The sequence below is a fragment of the Abramis brama genome (assembly GCF_963993115.1).
Source record: "Abramis brama genome assembly, chromosome: 15".
Classification (NCBI taxonomy): domain Eukaryota; kingdom Metazoa; phylum Chordata; class Actinopteri; order Cypriniformes; family Leuciscidae; genus Abramis; species Abramis brama.
Genome location: NC_139977.1, coordinates 31,469,132 through 31,489,397, shown reverse-complemented (window position 1 = coordinate 31,489,397; position 20,266 = coordinate 31,469,132). Strand labels below are relative to the sequence as shown.

The following is a 20,266-nucleotide window of genomic DNA, read 5'->3' as shown; positions in this document are numbered from 1 at the left end:
AGCGCTTTAAAAGTGCATGGGCTTGTGCAAATTATATTGTGTTCAATCAAGACTGAGGCCATATTCTACATCCCTGTAGCATTTTACTTTTCTCCCTGAAGCTAGTCAAGGTCTCTTGCACCAAAACAGTCGTAATTTAGTTTAACATGATCATTTTCCGCCCTCTCTCTGACCTTCTCAACTTGCAAGCTCTATTCCAGCTCATGCTCTAAATACAGCTCTCAGATCTCATTTGCACTTACTTTCAGTGAATTACATTGATCAAATATGTCATATTGTGATCATGCACAGAGTGATTGTGAATTTGCATAAATGCAGTTAAGACTTTAAAGGAACACGCCGACTTTTTGGGACTTTAGCTTATTCACCGTGTCCCCCAGAGTTAGATAAGTCCATACATACCTTTCTCATCGCCGTGCGTGCCGTAACTCTGTCTGACGCACCCACCGCTAGCCTAGCTTAGCACAAAGACTGGAGGTAAATGGCTCCAGCTAGCATACTGCTCCCAATAAGTGACAAAATAACGCCAACATTTTCCTACAGTTAGAAGATGGTTGTGTCTCATGTGACCTTGTTATTTGTACATGCTGTGACTATACAAATCACAACATGTAAATAGGAAAATGTTGGCGTTATTTTGTCACTTATTGGGAACAGTATGCTAGCTGGAGCCGTTTACCTCCAGTCTTTGTGCTAAGCTAGGCTAGCGGTGGGTGCGTCAGACAGAGTTACAGCACGCACTGAGATGAAAAAGGTATGTATGGACTTATCTAACTCTGGGGGATACAGTGAATAAGCTAAAGTCCCAAAAAGTCATTTGTGTCTGTTGTGATTGGTCTACTCTGCTCTGATTGGTCATATGGCCCAGTCTGTTCTGTTGTGATTGGTCAGATGGCTCAGTCTGTTGTGATTGGTCTACTCTACTCTGATTGGTCAGATGGCCCAGTCTGTTGTGATTGGTCTACTCTGCTCTGATTGGTCAGATGGCTCAGTCTGTTGTGATTGGTCTACTCTGCTCTGATTGGTCAGTTGGCTCAGTCTGTTGTGATTGGTCTACTCTACTCTGATTGGTCAGATGGCTCAGTCTGTTGTGATTGGTCTACTCTGCTCTGATTGGTCAGTTGGCTCAGTCTGTTGTGATTGGTCTACTCTGCTCTGATTGGTCAGATGGCTCAGTCTGTTGTGATTGGTCTACTCTGCTCTGATTGGTCAGATGGCTCAGTCTGTTGCGATTGGTCTACTCTGCTCTGATTGGTCAGATGGCTCAGTCTGTTGTGATTGGTCTACTCTGCTCTGATTGGTCAGATGGCTCAGTCTGTTGTGATTGGTCTACTCTACTCTGATTGGTCAGATGGTTCAGTCTGTTGTGATTGGTCTGAGAAGGGTATGTATGGACTTACTAACTCTGGGGGATACGGTGAATAAGCTAAAGTCACAAAAAGTTGGCGTGTTCCTTTAAAACTGTGGTGGAGGGAAAAATATTCAGAAAATAATGTAAAGGCTCTTCCTCAAATAAAACTTTTAAATGCCTTCAGAAGACTTGGAATATAATATTTTTTTGAAGCTCTTTTGAAGGAAAAACTATTCCAGTGTTCCTACTTCAAACATTCATGTTTCATTCAACGTGTTACTTGCCATTTCTTTGTAATTATTCGTGAAATTTACCTGCAATTTGTGAGTGAAAATGGTCTCAAAGTAAATACTACATCAAAATTTTTTGTTCAGTGTAGTGCACACCTTATTTGGGGTTTTTAATGGTACTTTTATCATTTTTATTAATATAATTATTTTTTTGTCCTTTAAGGAGTTTTACAGCACCAGAAGGATCTTTGAATTGTGAATGTTAGAGTATGTGTACAAACTACAAACTCTTATTTGAAAAGACCTGTTTTTCATCAAATTTGGCGAAAGCTTTGGCAGGATCTGTATCTGTGCTTCTGTTTTACGAGAATCCTGTGACTCTGATTGTGTGAAACCATGTGTGATGATGTTCCCGTAAACACACACTCAAATACAAACAACATCTACCCTAGTGCACTGACTCATGGTCATTCAGGCTGATCGGGATTCATCGTGTTCTTTAGTGTTACATTGTAACATTGTCCAGGGTTGTGTTGAGTGCAACATCCTTACAGTGCCCCTATTATGATCTTTTGAAGTTTGATCATTTTGTTTTGTAGGCAAGGCAAGTTTATTTATATAGCACATTTCATACACTATGGCAATTCAAAGTGCTTTACAGAAAGGAATTAAAATAATCACAAAATAAAAGCAAAGAAAATTAAAACAGTTATAAAAGAAATGAAAAGAGATATATGGTACAGTTATAAAATGAGTTAAGAGTAAAAAGATGATACATAGATAAACTTCTCATCTGGCAAAACACCGGTGTATCATATTTTTTCGCGGATCCCAGTTTTACTGTGAGATTTTCCTGTGTTGTTCTTTGCAGTCTCCTACAGCAGGTTTAGATTACATGCATCCAAGGTCAAAAAACACTTTTCTAGCATCAGCTCTTTTCTCACAGTGTCTGAAATGGTTCGTTTGAAGATTCACGCTTTAAACCCCTCCTTTCTGTGAGCCTGCTCTGCTCTGATTGGTCAGATGGCTCAGTCTGTTTTGATTGGTCTACTCTGCTCTGATTGGTCAGATGGCTCAGTCTGTTGTGATTGATCTACTCTGCTCTGATTGGTCAGATGGCTCAGTCTGTTGTGATTGGTCTACTCTGCTCTGATTGGTCAGATGGCCCAGTCTGTTGTGATTGGTCTACTCTGCTCTGATTGGTCAGATGGCCCAGTCTGTTGTGATTGGTCTACTCTGCTCTGATTGGTCAGATGGCTCAGTCTGTTGTGATTGGTCTACTCTACTCTGATTGGTCACATGGCTCAGTCTGTTGTGATTGGTCTACTCTACTCTGATTGGTCACATGGCTCAGTCTGTTGTGATTGGTCTACTCTGCTCTGATTGGTCAGATGGCTCAGTCTGTTGTGATTGGTCTACTCTGCTCTGATTGGTCAGATGGCTCAGTCTGTTGTGATTGGTCTACTCTACTCTGATTGGTCAGATGGCCCAGTCTGTTGTGATTGGTCTACTCTGCTCTGATTGGTCAGATGGCTCAGTCTGTTGTGATTGGTCTACTCTACTCTGATTGGTCACATGGCTCAGTCTGTTGTGATTGGTCTACTCTACTCTGATTGGTCAGATGGCCCAGTCTGTTGTGATTGGTCTACTCTACTCTGATTGGTCACATGGCTCAGTCTGTTGTGATTGGTCTACTCTGCTCTGATTGGTCAGATCGCCCAGTCTGTTGTAAGACAATAACTTATTTGTTGTGCACTTCGATCTTTAAAACTTTGCAGACCTTTCACCTTCACAAACAGCTATATTACACACTGCAGACTATGAATGTGTTAATGCATATTTGCATTTGCATTGAAAACTGAATTGTCTTGCTCATTTGTAATGTTTGCTGTAGACATACTATCACAACTCAAAGCTTCCCAGTCCATTCAACACATTTTTGTAGTTTTGCAGCTTTGTACTTCTCAATAAGATGTCTATTGTTTGGAGGCTTATTTTATTGCAGAGCTGATGTCATTTCAATGGTACACCAATCTCTTTAAAATCACAATCTGTGTTCGTTCTTCCAGAAAGGTAGTTTCGTAGAGCGAAGTTATTAATTCAAACCGAGCCAGCAGGTACAAAGAAAGACAAGCTAATTAAATTTGGAAATGATTGGCGTGTAGATGAGAATCACAGTTAAACTAATGTACATGCACAATTTCTTTTTCAATGCATGACTTTTTGTCATTCTTTCATAATGCCCCCGAATTATCTGATGTAAAGCAACATAAAAATCTTTGCAATTAAAAGGGCTTTGAATTTGCTGAAATCCAAAAGATGCACGATATAGAAATTTGATTGATAACCAATTTTATATATATATATATATATATATATATATATATATATATATATATATATATATATATATATATATATATATATATATATATATAGTTAACTTGTTTTTTTAATAAAATGCATAAAAAAATAGAATGTATTATATTAAAAATAATTGTATTATGGAAAAAACTTTGTGCACAACTACGATATTTACATTGAACTTTACATGCTTGAATTAAAATAATATTTTATATCTTTAGAGGTTTTCTATACTTGCCATGCTGTTTGAATTGCAAAGAAAATAAGTGCAGATATCTGCTTCAGTTATGAATCATTTATTTAAAAATGTTATAGTGATATTGTGCATCTGGCATCTCTAATCAAAAACCCTGTGCTCTGCTAATGTGAACATTTAGCTTTTTTTTTTTCTTGCAAATGCAGATCATCTGATGACTGAGCACATGCATCACATGGTCTTCAGACTCGTGCTGGGCAACCAATTGCTGAATTCACACAGAGCAACTTGTGAGATCAGTTTAGGTTTTGCGTTCTGATCAGTTGTCGTCCCTAGTGTAGTGGTTAAATTTAGGATAGAAATGCGATAAGTGTGGATCATCTTGAAACCAGAACTCTTCCCAACCCTGGTGAAGAGCCGACTGGTCTGTGTCGCTGCGTTATGGACACACTCTGACCCTGTAAACAATAGAAGACTCACACACTGACCCAGCCCCCTCTGTGCATTGATTATATTCTGCTGTCAGCAATCTCAAGTGTGCTCTGCGATATATACACACACACACACACACACACACACACACACACACACACACACAAATACATGCAGCCAGTTGCACCAGCTGATCTGCCGTTATTGTTTTGCACCTGTCACAGCAGTGCTTCAAACAGTGTGTGTGTGTGTGAGAATGTTATAATCTGATATTAATTGTTGCTTTGACACGGGGTGGATGTTGAGGTTAAACCGTCTTGATTTGGGTGCTTTTTTTTGACATTCTGCATGTTTTTCTCAGAGAGAGAGAGAGAGACAGAGAGAGAGAGAGAGAGAAGGAAGGAAAGGGGGAGGTTTGAATGTCTCTTCATCTCCGTTTGCTCGTGTTCAGACCTCCACAGCCAGACAGAACCATCAACCTTTATGACACCCAGAAAATTGCAGATTTACTCTAAATTATACACACGTCTGAAAGGAAACGGACACGTATGAGACCAGCGGACACACTGAAATGATTCCCGCTTGTTTTTGTTGCATCTTTGTGGATTTTGTGGTTGTCCTCCCTGAGCTCCAGAGCGTCTGACCGGCACTCGGTGAGTTTAAGGAACGTCTATTGTGTTTTTTTGGATGTTGTTGGATGCATATTGCTAATTTTAATAACATATAGAGTAGACAATAGATCAGTTGATTTTATAGTTGTTCTTTTCGTGGTTGTTTTCTCTGAACTTCAGAGCGTCTTTACCAACACTTGGTGGGTTTAAGTAACATTTTTTGTGTTATTAGGTGGTTGTGCTCTATAGGTTTTCTGTTGGTTGTTTAGTTGTAGATTTTGTTTTTAAAGTGTGCTTCTCTTTTGCATGCTGCTGTAGCATCGCTAGTGCAATTTCTCATATTGAAGATTATTATATTTATATTAGCACATTCATTATTCCACAAACTCCAAACGAATCAGAAACACCACCTGCAAAAGCCTAACATTGTGTCAGCAAGATTAGCAGAAAACGTAAAGCTATCTAGTCTTGTATTGTCTGTGAATTCCTCCTGACAGGCTTTAGGAAGGTGTAGTTTAGTTGTGGCTTTTGGCACGTGTCCGCATGTCTCCTTCAGCCGTGATCAAATGCATATTTAAACCTCCACTGTAAGCAGTGTTTTCTCTCTTCACGTGTGTGTGTGTGTGTGTGTGTGTGTGTACGAGCCTTCTGTAGCAGCATTGCGAGATCAAAGCACACGCACACAGCGTTTCAAGACACATCTGTCTGATTTCAAAGTGGGCTCATGCATCCCTTTAGAGTGGACACTGTATGTGTGTTTTAGTGTCAAAATAAAAGTCCTGCTCCTGACACATCGGCCAAACAGAGAAACTTTTCGGCCAATGCCGATAATTAAAAAATATCGGCCTTGGCAATATACCGGTTGACCACTAGCAAACAGGTTATTAGAGGTTTGATCACATAAAATTAGAAAAAATTAGAGGTTCGATCACATAATAGTGATGCTTGACTTGGCAATCTTAGATCTGTGCATTCGGTCTTAAAATGACGACAGCCTAATAAACCCGCTGCCATCCGTGTCATTAATGTTAATCAAACAACAAAAGACAGAGAAAATCACTCACTGCTCTTGACTGAATCACTTTTGAATCTTTAATTCACTCAGTGAAGACTATGCATTGTATTATATTTCTATATTTGATTATTCAATGCCTGTAGTATTTCTCACTACATTAAATAAACCTTTTATGCTAAACTACAGTACTAAACTAAAGTTGTCGGCAGACTCAAGTGTGTGGAAACTGAACGCGCATCTGTATACGTCACAGATCCCACAATATCAAAATTAGTCTTATTTTTATTATTTTTTTAGCTTAATTAAATAAATGCTTTGTTCATAATAAAGAGGGTGTTTTAAGCTATGAAACTTGAAGTATGTTTAATGGTCCAAAGACCACTTATATGTCAAATAAATCAAGGCAAATTTATTTCTCGTGTCATGAGCCCTATAAGTTTTAGCAAGTTTCTATTCCAGAGAGAAACCCTAGTTGGAACCTTTTTGTAAAAGGAATGAAGTTTTAGACGTGAATGAAGTGGCGCCTTGTAAATGAATACCTTTACAATGCATATGGGATCTATTGGGAGAATTTGATTATGGCTTGTGTTTTCCGTCTGCTTGCAGATTTAAACCCTGGTTGAAGCACCTCAGGTTCTTGGAATCATTGTTGAGGAATGTCATACCCTCATTGGAAACTTCTGGAAATATAACAATTGGGTCGTATTGTGGAAACCCAGAGAACTGGAACGCTTGCGTATCATAAATGTTCCATTCCAAGCGTCTCTTCATTCCTGAAGCAGTTCATTAAAGGATCAAATAAGCATTTGACCTTTAGTGGCCCGTTGCATTCTGGGAGAACCCTACTGGGATCGATGAGACGGTTGTAACCGCCCGTCACGTTTGGGTAATTAGCTGCCATTGTTCTGAGGTGAGAAGGAATTTGTGTCTGTATAGAAATCCAGCGTTGTTTCCAAACCATTGGTTCAAAGCGGAGATGTTGACACATGCAAATAAGCAGGAATGTTGCGATGCGTAATTGTCAGAACATCTCAATTAATCCCTGATGGTCCGTTCTTTGTGTACTCTGATGGTTGTACCTATATGCTAAACACTAAACAGTGATTTACAGTGTCAGCCTTGCGATCACCATTAGTGTCTTTGTGCGGTTCTGTTGTGGGTTTCATGAACCCTAATGAGGAGAAGTGGGCTAGACGACTACCATACGCTTGTCTCCCAGAGGACTTCAGTGATGTCTCAGACGCGAGCCTCGAGGCGTTAGAGAGACCCGCATCTCAAATACGTCTTCTAGAGCTGCCAAGAGCCATTTAATAACCTATGAAACATATTAAAAAGATTTTAAAGTGACTATTTATGTTTGTCTGGTTTTAAACCTGGTATTGTATATTACGAATATTGTTGGCTCCTTGACAAATTGCTTTGTGCCTCTCTTATAATTTGTGTCATCTTAAAGCATAATGTAAAATGATCAGATCGGCTGGACAATACAATCCCACACAAATTTTCTTCAGTCAAGATTTTCCTTTTGAAAAAAGGTCAATACTGTTATTCAGCAAGGACGCATTCAATTAATCAAAAGTGACAGTAAAGACATTTATATTATGTTAAATGATTGCTATTTCAAATAAATGCTGTACTTTTTTTTACCGTCTATTTATCAAAGAATTCTATATATAAATATGTAGCAGCACAACTGTTTTCAAATGTGTTAAATCATCTAACCAGTCGCAAACGTGTGAGTAGTTTGATAATCTAGTTTTCTTCCTGTTCCTATAGTGTAGTGTGTTTCCTTCATTGGCTTGATGTTGCATCTGTTGACATACTGAATAATTTATGAAGCTGACGGTGTGCTGCAGTTTTAATCTGTTTTGTAAAATCATCCTGTTGCGCTCTGATCTGTTCAGATATTAAGTTCGACTAGAGCTGAAGGAAACGTATTGTATATAAACTACCTGTAAGTATTGCTCTATTTTTAGCACAGTTTTTCTCTTCGGTTTCAGGGTCTCTATTAATCTATTTTTCACTGATGAAAACGCTCATACCTTTGTGCAGGTGATAGAATGAATCTAATATTTCTGTAGTTAGTAAGATCTGACTCTCATGTTCTCTCTCCACGTCGCTGGATTCCAGAACCGTTCTATTCATTCTCTGGGGTTCCGCTGTCGCCATGGTGATGGAATCCCCCTCCAAGCTGGCGGAAACCCCTCTCTCTTTTAGATGAGGCTAACTGAGAGTGAAGCAGGCGGAGAGTTCACCAGCCTTGTGTCGCTCGCTCCGAGAACAGCTGTGTGTGTGTGTGTGTGTGTGTGTGTGTGTGTGGAGTTAAAAAGTTACCATGGTAATCAATCATGGGTATCCACCATAATATTAATTGTTACTGTAAAAACTGTAATAACTTGGTATTTGTCATTGTTGGCCTTCAAAGCTATTTGTTTAATTGGATTTCATTGGTTAACTTGCAGGTTTGCGTTTGACACTTGACAAGATTTCAGTAATCTAGTCTTGGGTCGCATGGTCATCATCAGCCAGCTGTTTTGAATCAGAATTACTGATGCCTGATTCATGAACTCTTTGGATTTGGATTGAATCTCTCTTAGGATTCGGATTGAATTGCTCTGTACTTGGGAGTCGATTGAATCGCTTCGTACTTGGGAGTCGATTGAATCGCTTCGTACTTGGGAGTCGGATTGAATCGTTCCATTCTTGGGAGTCGGATTGAATCGCTCTGTTCTTTGGAGTCGGATTGAATCGCTCTGTACTTGGGAGTCGATTGAATCGTCGGATTGAATCTCTCTGTAATTGGGTGTCGGATTGAATCGCTCTGTTCTTGGGAGTCGGATTGAATCGCTCTGTAATTGGGAGTCGGATTGAATCGCTCTGTACTTGGGAGTCGATTGAATCATCGGATTGAATCTCTCTGTAATTGGGTGTCGGATTGAATCGCTCTGTTCTTGGGAGTCGGATTGAATCGCTCTGTACTTGGGAGTCGATTGAATCGTCGGATTGAATCGTCGGATTGAATCGTCGGATTGAATCGTCGGATTGAATCGCTCTGTAATTGGGTGTCGGATTGAATCGCTCTGTTCTTGGGAGTCGGATTGAATCGCTCTGTAATTGGGAGTCGGATTGAATTGAATGGCTCTGTACTTGGGAGTCGATTGAATCATCGGATTGAATCGCTCTGTAATTGGGTGTCGGATTGAATTGCTCTGTTCTTGGGAGTCTGATTGAATCGCTCTGTAATTGGGAGCTGTTTCTTATCGCTCTTTTGGGAGCCGATTCTTTTCAATGAATCAGCCAAATGTGTTCGCAAAGTCTGAATTATTTTTCTACTAATAGTCATTCTAATAGTGCTAGAACAAGTATAATATTGAAATATGACCTTCTATTTCAAGTGTGACTATTGAACCAGAAGTAGGCTAATAATATTACCATCTCTTGTATTATTTCTTTCTAGACTCATTATTTGATTAGCCTGCCAAAAAATTCGAAACACAAAATGATATTTAAATATCTACATAACTCTATTTTTTGTGACACCACTGATTAAATTAAACATGAGGTCATGTGACATACCACAGTTGCATACAGCTTCAGGCAGTGTGAAGTACATACTGTTCGTTAGTATTGTATTCTGAGCGCGGCCTTTGTATGTGCAAGTTGAAATATCTCCCCCTCCTAATCTGAAAGTCCTTGTGTCCTCTCCACAGATCCGTGAAGAGCTCTCTCTCCATCTTCAGCCTGAGACGTGAACCTCAGAAAGACTCTTTAATGAATCAGTATTCGCCGCTCGATGCCATGGCGTTCAAGTGAGTAGTTGTTTGCTTCTGCAGATTTGTTGAATGCTTCCTCTGTTGTCCTGCTTGTTCTCCTGTATGATCTCAATCCCTATCATCAGGTTAGCAGGGATGCGCTTACGTCTTCAGGCAAACGCATGGAAAACACTGGCACATAAAGGGTCTTTTCTCCGAGGGCCCCTTGGAGACGTTTGGCATTTGCATGGAAGCTGATTTGCATTCCATCTCGGCTGAGTCGAGTTTTCTGATGCTGGATGCTTGTTGGCTGCTCTCTGTTCCCTTTTTGACCCAAATTCCTGTTTTGTTTTCTTTTTATTTCTCTTTTTCTCTTTCTCTCCTGCTTGCCTTTGCCAGTTCGCAGACAATAAGGACCATCTTCATTGGTGTTGGGTCAGCTGAGGGTGTTTTGAAAGAATTTGACACACAAATGCTGATGTTTTTTGATAGTGCTCTTTACTGTAAATGTACTTTATGTGAGTATTGCAGCTTTATAGCAGAACACAATTCATAAAGGAACACAAGTATATGTTTGGTTTGTTACCTCATACAGGAACAATAATGCAGGTTAAGTGGGGTCAAGAAGGGATGCGTGATATTAGAAATAACTGACTTAGCAAATATATATATTTAATTCAGTTGTAGCTTTCGTGATTTGGCAATCGCAGTAAGCCTTATCATCATATTTATTTTATTTCGATGTACACTACTGGTCAAAAGTTTTAGATCGGTAAGATTTTTTATATGTTTTTAAAAGAAGTCTCTTCTGCTCACCAAGGCTGCATTTATTTGATAAAAAACAATTATTATTGTGAAATATTATGACAATTTAAAATGACTGTTTTCTATTTTAAAATGTAATTTAGCTGTATTTTCAGCATCATTACTCCAGTCTTCAGTGTCACATGATCCTTCAGAAATCATTCTAATATGATTATTTTATGCTCAAAAAACATTCATTATTATTTTCAATGTTGAAAACAGTTGTGTACAATTGTTTTTCAAAATTCTTTGATGAATAGAAAGTTCAAAAGAACAGCATTTATTTAAAATAGAATATTTTCTAACATTATAAATGTCTTTACTGTAACTTTTGATCAGTTTAACTCATCCTTGATGAATAAAAGTATTGATTTATTTTATTTCTTTCCCCCAAAAATAAAATAAAAATTCTTACTGACCCCAAACTTTTGAACGGTAGTGTTTAATGTTACAAAAGCTTTCCATTTCAGATAAATGCTGTTTTTTTGAACTTTCTATTCATCATAGCATCATGAAATAAAAATGTACACAACTGTTTTCAACATTGATAATAATCAGAAATGTTTCTTGAGCATCAAATCATCATATTAGAGTGATTTCTGAAGGATCATGTGACACTGAAGACTGGAGTAATGATGCTGAAAATACAGCTTTGATCACAGGAATAAATTACACTTTAATATATATTCACACAGAAAACGGCTGTTTTAAATTGTAATAATATTTCACAATATTATTGTTTTTGTTTGTATTTTTAATCAAATAACTGCAGCCTTGGTGAGCAGAAGAGACTAAGATTAAAAATCTTACAGGTAGTGTATATTATGCGGCCCTTGGATCTGCATTTAAATGATTCTTAATGATTCTGTCCTGTGGTTTACTTCCTAATTTTTGAATGTAAAGGCATTGGAAAACTTTGACTCATTTATATAGTCAGGGAAAGTAATGAATATTTAATATCCATGTAAAAATAATGTGATTTGCACTGAAGTGCCTCTTACTTGCTGGTTCTTGTACCTCTTATGAAAGTGATGGATTGTAAAATCCAGATGGCAAATTAAGTTGTCAGTCAACGCTGGCGTCTCCGTCAGTGATCGACGGATGTCAGCCCGTACCGTTTCCATCCCGTGGGAAGTGTTGCAGCGACTCTTGGAAATTTGGACAGACCGCTGAAACAGTCACATATTTAATGCAGTTCCCCTGATTTTTCTAGTGAATAAGCAATTTGTTCGTAGCCATTATTTTCGAATGAAGTCAGCAATCCTGAATCAGAGCTTTGCTCCTTTTTAGAAGCCGTTTCAGTTTACGACAGAGATCTTGAGGATACGGCAAATAGAAATGGGAGAACTTCGCCGTTATTATTCAGTGAAGTAAGTTACAGTACAATATGTTGCTATATTGTGAATGTAGTCATGGATATTATTATTTGAACGCAATCTTACATTGGCAAGCCTTTAGTCTATCATGTCTTTTTGAATCAACAACAGCTGCAGAAGTGAAATCCTCCTGAAGACTTATGAAGTGACAGGCTTGTTGACGAGTTTTTGAAAAAGATCAAAGGTAACCTAGCAACCAGCGCGCGCGGCTGATCGGAGGCCCCCGGTTTAGCCGTCCTTTGTATCGCCTGCGCTCGTGAGTTTTGTAGCACAATTGTTTGTGTGGAGGAATGATAAATGCGCTGCCAAAAAGACGTAAAGAAAACACGGAGTATGAGAATGAGGGATGCTCGCTGTCATTGGGTCCAGAACAAAGACTCCCTCTACTCAAGACTACTTGAGATTCATGTCTGTCTTTCTCTCATTCTCTCTCTCTCTCTCCTTCTCTCTGTCTTGTGTCTTGAGTTAATATTGACAGAGATTTTTTTTGGAGGACTGTAGTGACGACTACTTGATTTTGTTCTCTTTCACTCTTTGTTAGACTTGTTTAGACAGTACAGTTATTGAATGTGATTTGTAAACAAAAAAAACGTCATGTCATTCCAAACCTGGATGATTGTCTTTCTTCAGTAGAGCACAAAAGCTGAACAAACATAGTGAACATGGGCTGTTAAGATCCTAAATGACAGGAAAGGATGATAAATGTACCTTAAAATTGGAGTTAACTATGTTCAAAGTCTTTTGAAGCGATTGGTTTGTGCTTTTCTGGAGCTCAACAGCCTCTGGTCACTGTATGGTGATTTATGGAAAAGTGTTGTGTGGAAATTCTGCCCAACATCTGCTTTTGAAAATAATACATGTTTAAGTCAGGTTTAGTTTATAATTAAAAAGGGTTTATCTGCTTATGAACCCAGCACACACTTTGTTCTGCCTGGATTTGACATGATTGTTAAATACAGAAAATAATTGACTTATAAGTTAGCATTCTCTGAAACCGCAACAATGAAAGCTCCATTTCAAAACATGAGACAAAAAATGGTATTTAATTGTAGTTAAATTGCATTGTGCCATCTCAATTTTTTTTTTTTAAATATTAAATGTATTATTGGTTAATTTTTTTTAAATAATATTAAGTGGCCTATATATATATTTAAAAATATTTCATTTAAAATTATATAATGTGTGTGTATATATATATATATATATATATATATATATATATATATATATATATATATATATATATAGGCTATATATATATATAGGCCACTTAGTATTATTTTTAAAAAAATTAACCAATAATATACATTTAAAATTGAAATTAAAAATTTAATTTAATTAATAAAATTGTCAGTAATTATTATAAATTAAATTGCATTGTGCCTATTGTGAAAAATTTGATTCTGATTACAAAATGAATCAATAATAAATTAAGGAAAAGTTCACAAATGAATAAAAATTAAACTGCATTGTGCATCAAAAATTAACCATAATAAATTAATACAAAATTAAATTCATGAAAATTTCACAAATTAATAGACATTAAATTGCATCGTGCCATCAAAAAATATATTATTATTATTATTAAAAAATTTAGATATGTAAAAGAATCAAGATCCACCGTATCATTATAGCATTTATCGGATGGACGTCACACACTCCAGCTAAACTGATCAGCATATGAACAGTTTGAGATCACATGACCTGGAGCTGATTTAGTTCAAAGGTCAAGATCCTGTGACCCGTCACCTCCAGGCTGCCGTAACAACTCCGATTCAGTCCAAACAAACGGGAAGCAGCTGCCAAAGACCATGTGAGAGTCAATCATTTACAGATATTAATTGTTGCCTGATGTCTTTAGGAAATCTGGAGTTAATCGAGAGGAGGATGATAAACGTCCTAATAAACGTCAGAATAACTTCCTCCTCTGAGGAACACAAAAGGAGTTTTTAGACAGATTGTTCACGCTTCTCTTTTTCGTACAATGGAAATAAGACTTTGGCTGATTTTTAGCTTAAAAAAATGAACGCAAAGTAGTTTATATGACTTGCGCAATCACTTTATGTGAGAACCAGACTGAAATTTTAAATGTTGTTCACTAAAAAACAACCTCCACTAGGACTGCATGATTTGGGGAAAAATATCTAATTGCATTTTCTTTCTAATATTTTTTTATTACAATTTTAAAAAAGCTCCAGGTTTGCTCTGCTTGTTTGGCTGCACAATTTGACAAAAATGTTTTGTGATTATAAATCAATATGACTATAAAATAATAGTAATAATAATTCATTATAATTCATTCATATATATTGTCTTAAATAATATAAAATAAAAAAATAAAAGTGGAAAAATATGAAAATAATAACATTATTATTATTATTATTATTATTAGCATTATTATTATTATTATTATTATTATTATTAATAATAAATAAAAATATTAAAATATAAGTGTAATATTTCACCGTAAATATAAAGTATTTAATAATACTTCATTTTATTAAAGTTTAAAATTACAATTCTAATATTTATGACAGTCTTAAAGGCACAATATGTAAGATTTTTGGATTAAAATAGACAAAAACCAGTAGAATACTGTTATTATGTATTTGGTTGTTTTGTGTACTTATTATTCCAAATGTTTCCTACAATGTTTCCAGATCCAGATAGATCAGCTGTGTTATCCAGTGTAACGGCCCGTGTCATTGACGTCATGTCCACGTTATCTCCGATTTCCATTTTTACTTCCATAGAAATCATGCAAACACAAAGACGTTTAAATATGTGTTTTATTAGACAGGTGAGCGACTGTTTGGAGACCTTTATCCACAGAAAACGAATTATACAGCTCAACACGGCTAGTCTTATTGTTAATTAGAAGCTCTTGTTTTCTTGATTTACCGCGAGTAACATGTTTGTACCTCAGAGACAACAATATTTTGTCTACAGCATAATCAGAAATTATGACAATAAATTGACAATAGATAAAAAAGACAATAGCTTTATTTGTAGTAACAGTAATACAGCATTTTCTCTGCCATACAATACAATACAATATTATCTGCATGCCATTTAGCATCATAAGTCATCCAGCTTTTATTAATATGATATTCTAATATCGATCTAGCTTAATGCTCTGTGTTGCAAGTATCAGAGTAACGTTATAACATAACTTTCAACACACTCAAATGTATATTAGTATGATTGTTTTTTGACAGCGCTGCGTTACTCCTCAAATAAAGTGAGCATGTGTGAATAGTAACTCGGCACTCGCGGCCATTTCATTAGAATGAAATAAAATGCAATGAATTTAAGTGATCAAACGAAACCGTAACTAAGTTTAGGGAGGAAGGAGGCGGATATTAAACGTGACTTTATTCGTAAAATAAACATAAGCAACGAAACGAAAGGAGCGTCAGCGTAATAACCACAGCAAGGTAAAATGTCCCGGGATCTTGGACTGATTCATACCATAGTACCATAAAATGTAATACATTTGCTCACCCATGAACACTATTTCCGCCCGAGTCCTGTCGGATTCATTTCCATCTGTGGAAACGAAAACTCCCAGAATCCCTCACTCGTTCACAGCGTCATCAAGCTACGCCTTTGTTGTTTTGAATAAGCGACCTCTAGTGGCGAAACTCGCACACTGTGCCTTTAAAGTATGAAATTTGAGATTAATAGTGGTTGGGAATGTTTTCAGCAATAAAAAATTAAATAAAATTTAACAATAAGTCAGGTGTGTTTGAAACCAAGATGAATATATAATGATCGAACTACTCAGACTTTTCTCATGCCCATTTTGAAATGTATGAGAACTGAAGTTGATTAATAACTCATATCCCGTCTCCTCTGAGAGCTTTGCTTGAGTGATCACATTGAAATCTAACAATCTCATCCTCTTGTGTTGTAGTGCCACAGTCTTCGTCTCATCAATCAAACCTGTTTGTTCTCCGATCTCAACGGCAACAATCGAGTCGTCGTCTCTGTGTTCGATAATAGAAATCCTCCATTATGAAGAGGGCGACCCGTGACATCTTCACTTCCACTTGGTGTGTGTCAGAGTGTGACCGACGGCTCGATCGCCGGATGTTAATGACACGTTTTGTGTGTGATGTCAGAAGAGTCGTGTGACGGTTTCCTCTCGCTGTAAAGGGACGCGACCTTTGACTCGTAGCTCATCAATTTTAGTCCGCTGTCAGTGATCTGACAAGAGATCCAGACACCTGCCACAGTGTGTGTGTGTGTGTGTGTGTGTGTGTGTGTAACAAAAGATCAATGATGCTCTGAATGTCAACTAGATATTGAGAACATCAGTTTGTATTAGTGTGTGTGTGTGTGTGTATTGGGAAGCTTGTTTGCAACCGTATCTGCTACAAGCTTCTCATAACTGATTAAATTGCAGTTTAGAAAACTAGTTTCCTAGTTTTTGCTACCAGCTAATATAGCTAACGACATTAAGTTACATAAGTGGCAAATTTGAACATCTATGCCGTTCATATTTGTAAATATTTTGTCTTAAGTTAACTTTTTTTGTAAACATCTTTTTATTAATTTTATTTTATATATATATATATATATATATATATGATAATATTTTATAAAAAAATGATTTTATTTTCTATATTTTTATTCTATGTATTTTTATATATATATATATATATATATATATATATATATATATATATAGAAGTTAATGCATATATATTATATTATCTATATAAGTTCGTGTCCCTTTACAACGAGAGGAAACTCACACGCCACTTCAGATGTCACGCACAAAATGTTTCACCAACATCCGGCACGCCTCACTTATTTACATAACTGAACTGATATAGGGATAAACAGCAATCTTTAACTAAAGATTCATTTGTTACAAAAAAGTTATGTTTTTAAGAGAATCAGTTTTTTGTTTTTTTGTTTTTTGATTTTTTTTTTATGAATTGCCTGAAGAAAAAAAAAAACTAAAATTATTTGTCAGGACTACATGGCACATTCTTGGAGAATGTTTTTTATTATGTTATTTCAAATTGTGAAGTACATTTTGTTGCATTGCATTAAACTGCAACAAGTAACTAATGAGGTTTGAGGTTATTACATCTAAATATCATAGCTCATATCAAAACCATCTTTTCAAAAACAAGTTTTTCCATTAGTTGTGTTCCTCTACTAACCCTCTGAACCGTCTGAAGTTAATGCAGACATGTGTGTGAATCCTCAGACCGGATGAGCAGACGTCTGTGAGGAGTCATCAGTCAAATGAAGCACTGAATCAAATTGAGACTGACATCAGGAAGACATTAGCATGCAACATAATCTGTAATTGGGACATTGTGTTCCTGCCCTGCGCTGGGGCCTGTGTTTGTGTGCGCTGGCATTACGTCCGCATGACTTGCTGTGATTGTGTGTGGCTGGTTTGTTCACCCCTCGACTCGGTCCCGGTTAACACACACATGCTTGAGCGCTTTCTCTCTGACCTACATTAAAATTGTATTGCTGATTGTTTCCTTTGCAATGGTTAATGATCTCACTGATATTAACCAGAACCGTAACTAATCAAAAACACTGCAGCTACTTGTTTATTTTCAGTTTGTGTTGCTTTGATTCTGATGCTTAAATGTGCATGTGGTGGTTTTCCTGGTTATTAAATGTGCATGGAAGGGTAAAATGAGCTCAGATACAGTAGGGAATAAATGGCAAAATTGTTTGAGAATAACTTGAATTTTTATACTTAAAGCGTAACTCTCGCCAAAATGCAACCTAGGGTCTTTTTGTTAATCTACCCGAGGCAAACTTTAGTTTAAAAGCATAATTAGAATGGAATCGCCACTTTTAAGTTTGACTGTATTTTCGTTTTCGGTCAAATGGCCTTTTGAATGGGAGTGCATGCTATGATAGCATCAAAAATCTCTATTTTTAAAACACTAAGAAGGCTCGACACAACATGAAACTTTGCTCTCAGTATCAGCAGGGGCTCTACACATGAACTCCAGCATTGAGAACAGTGTTTGTGTACACTGAGTTTACTAAAGAGAAAGGTTTTGAACAACTCACTGTAGCTGTGTGTCCGCCGGCATACTGACAGTCAAAAATAGTCGATCTCCGAATGCAGCGTAACAGGGAGGAGTAAAGATGGAAAGCTCCTAAAGCTTAGTTCCATATAAATTCACGGATAATTTGTTGTTTTGTCGTTAGTGAAAATCAATATTGACCTTGTATTTGAAAAAGGATCCTCATATAAGAAGCAATACTAAAATTCAGAGTCAGTTCATTCACATTCGGAGATCGACTATTTTTGACTGTCAAAATGCCGGCGGACACACAGCTACAGTGAGTTGTTCAAAACCTTTCTTTTTAGTGAACTCTGCAGTCTCCTGCAACAGTCAGATGGCTCAGTCTGTTGTGATTGGTCTACTCTGCTCTTATTGGTCAGTTGGCTCAGTCTGTTGTGATTGGTCTACTCTGCTCTTATTGGTCAGATGGCCCAGTCTGTTGTGATTGGTCTACTCTGCTCTGATTGGTCAGATGGTTCAGTCTGTTGTGATTGGTCTACTCTGCTCTGATTGGTCAGATGGTTCAGTCTGTTGTGATTGGTCTACTCTGCTCTGATTGGTCAGATGGCTCAGTCTGTTGTGATTGGTCTACTCTGCTCTTATTGGTCAGATGGCCCAGTCTGTTGTGATTGGTCTACTCTGCTCTGATTGGTCAGATGGTTCAGTCTGTTGTGATTGGTCTACTCTGCTCTGATTGGTCAGATGGTTCAGTCTGTTGTGATTGGTCTACTCTGCTCTGATTGGTCAGATGGCCCAGTCTGTTGTGATTGGTCTACTCTACTCTGATTGGTCAGATGGTTCAGTCTGTTGTGATTGGTCTACTCTGCTCTGATTGGTCAATGACCCAGTCTGTTGTGATTGGTCTACTCTGCTCTGATTGGTCAGTTGGCTCAGTCTGTTGTGATTGGTCTACTCTGCTCTGTGTGACTGCTCGACTGCTTACAGCATGTGTCGGAAACTACTCCTTTTTAAATGCGTATGATACCTTTGCTTAAGATTTTACACATTATTATTTCCACTGCTGTTGTGTGTGAATAAATCATAAGTGTGTGAATACATGCAGATTCGCTGCAGTCCAAACCAAGGCACACATTTTAATTCATGACTGTAAGTGTAAAGATGTCATTAAGTCTGAAAAACAGGCTATTAAAACCATTGATTTAAAACCGCAGCAATCTGCCCTCAGTGCCACATCCTTTTAAAGGTTTCATTTTTAACTCCAAGTCAAAAACGTCAAAACAAAAAGGGCTGCTCTGGAAGAGATGCACTGATGCATGTTTATTTTTATATGACCAATACTTGTGCTTTTTAATTTTGTTTCAGTTGCCAAACTGATGGATATGGATAGCTGTTTTAATCCTTTAGAAATCTGGTTTATAATTGAAAATGAGCCCTGATGTGCTTCCAACGTCTGACCAGTAACACCAATAAACTTGATTCTGGTTTAAAAATAAATCAGTGCTAATATTTGAAGTATTGTATGTTTTTATATGTTCGTCTGCTCTTTTAATCAGTAGCATAGTGTGCATGTTCTCAAATGTGATGTCTTTGTGTATTTCCACTTTAATAAAGTGTTTTCTCCTCTGCTCTTCTTCCATTTGTGTGTGATGTTTAACATTCATCCATCCATCCAGTCAGACTCCATGATAACCCTCTCCTCATCTCTGTGTCTCTCTTTAGCCGGCGGATTTTATAATTCTCTCTGAAGGACGGATCTTCTGGTCTAGTCGAGCGTCGTGGAAGAGTGACAGGTCAGAAACTCCTCCTCTCCTCCTCTGTGTGGTTTGGGGCTGCGATAACATCACCGCATGAAACCCTCGGACGGTCCCTCCTGTTGATGTTCTTGCGTTTTAAAGCTGCATGTTTCTTTTTGCTCACTCCGATCTTTTGGTTGATTTGGAAATCCTTCTCGTTCATCCCAAATAATATTTATTTTTTCTCCTGCTTGCTTGTGTTCTCCAACCTTTCCTGCTGTTTATCCTTCTTTTCTTCATTTGTTTAATATCTTGCTTCTGGCTTCATGGTTCTTTGGCTGTTATTCCATGTTTTATGCTTGAGTTTGTTTTGGTTATTTGTGAG

The 20,266-nt window shown here is 37.2% G+C and overlaps 1 protein-coding gene across 13 annotated transcripts in view; it reads left to right on the top strand.

The window, feature by feature from the left end:
- sema4d (sema domain, immunoglobulin domain (Ig), transmembrane domain (TM) and short cytoplasmic domain, (semaphorin) 4D) overlaps positions 1-20,266 on the top strand; it is a 58,903-nt gene that overhangs the window by 5,137 nt on the left and 33,500 nt on the right. For 6 of the 13 annotated variants that reach the window (XM_084137238.1, XM_084137227.1, XM_084137230.1 and 3 more), the window contains exons 2-3: positions 9,910-10,008; positions 19,868-19,938. Coding sequence is in view for 5 of the 13 variants with exons in the window: in XM_084137237.1 (XP_083993363.1) it covers positions 9,971-10,008 (38 nt within the window). In the remaining 8 variants the exon portion in view is untranslated. Of the gene's footprint in view, positions 1-4,994; positions 5,227-9,909; positions 10,009-19,867; positions 19,939-20,266 lie in introns of those variants that run through there. The other 7 variants (XM_084137237.1, XM_084137229.1, XM_084137226.1 and 4 more) reach the window with 4 other exon arrangements.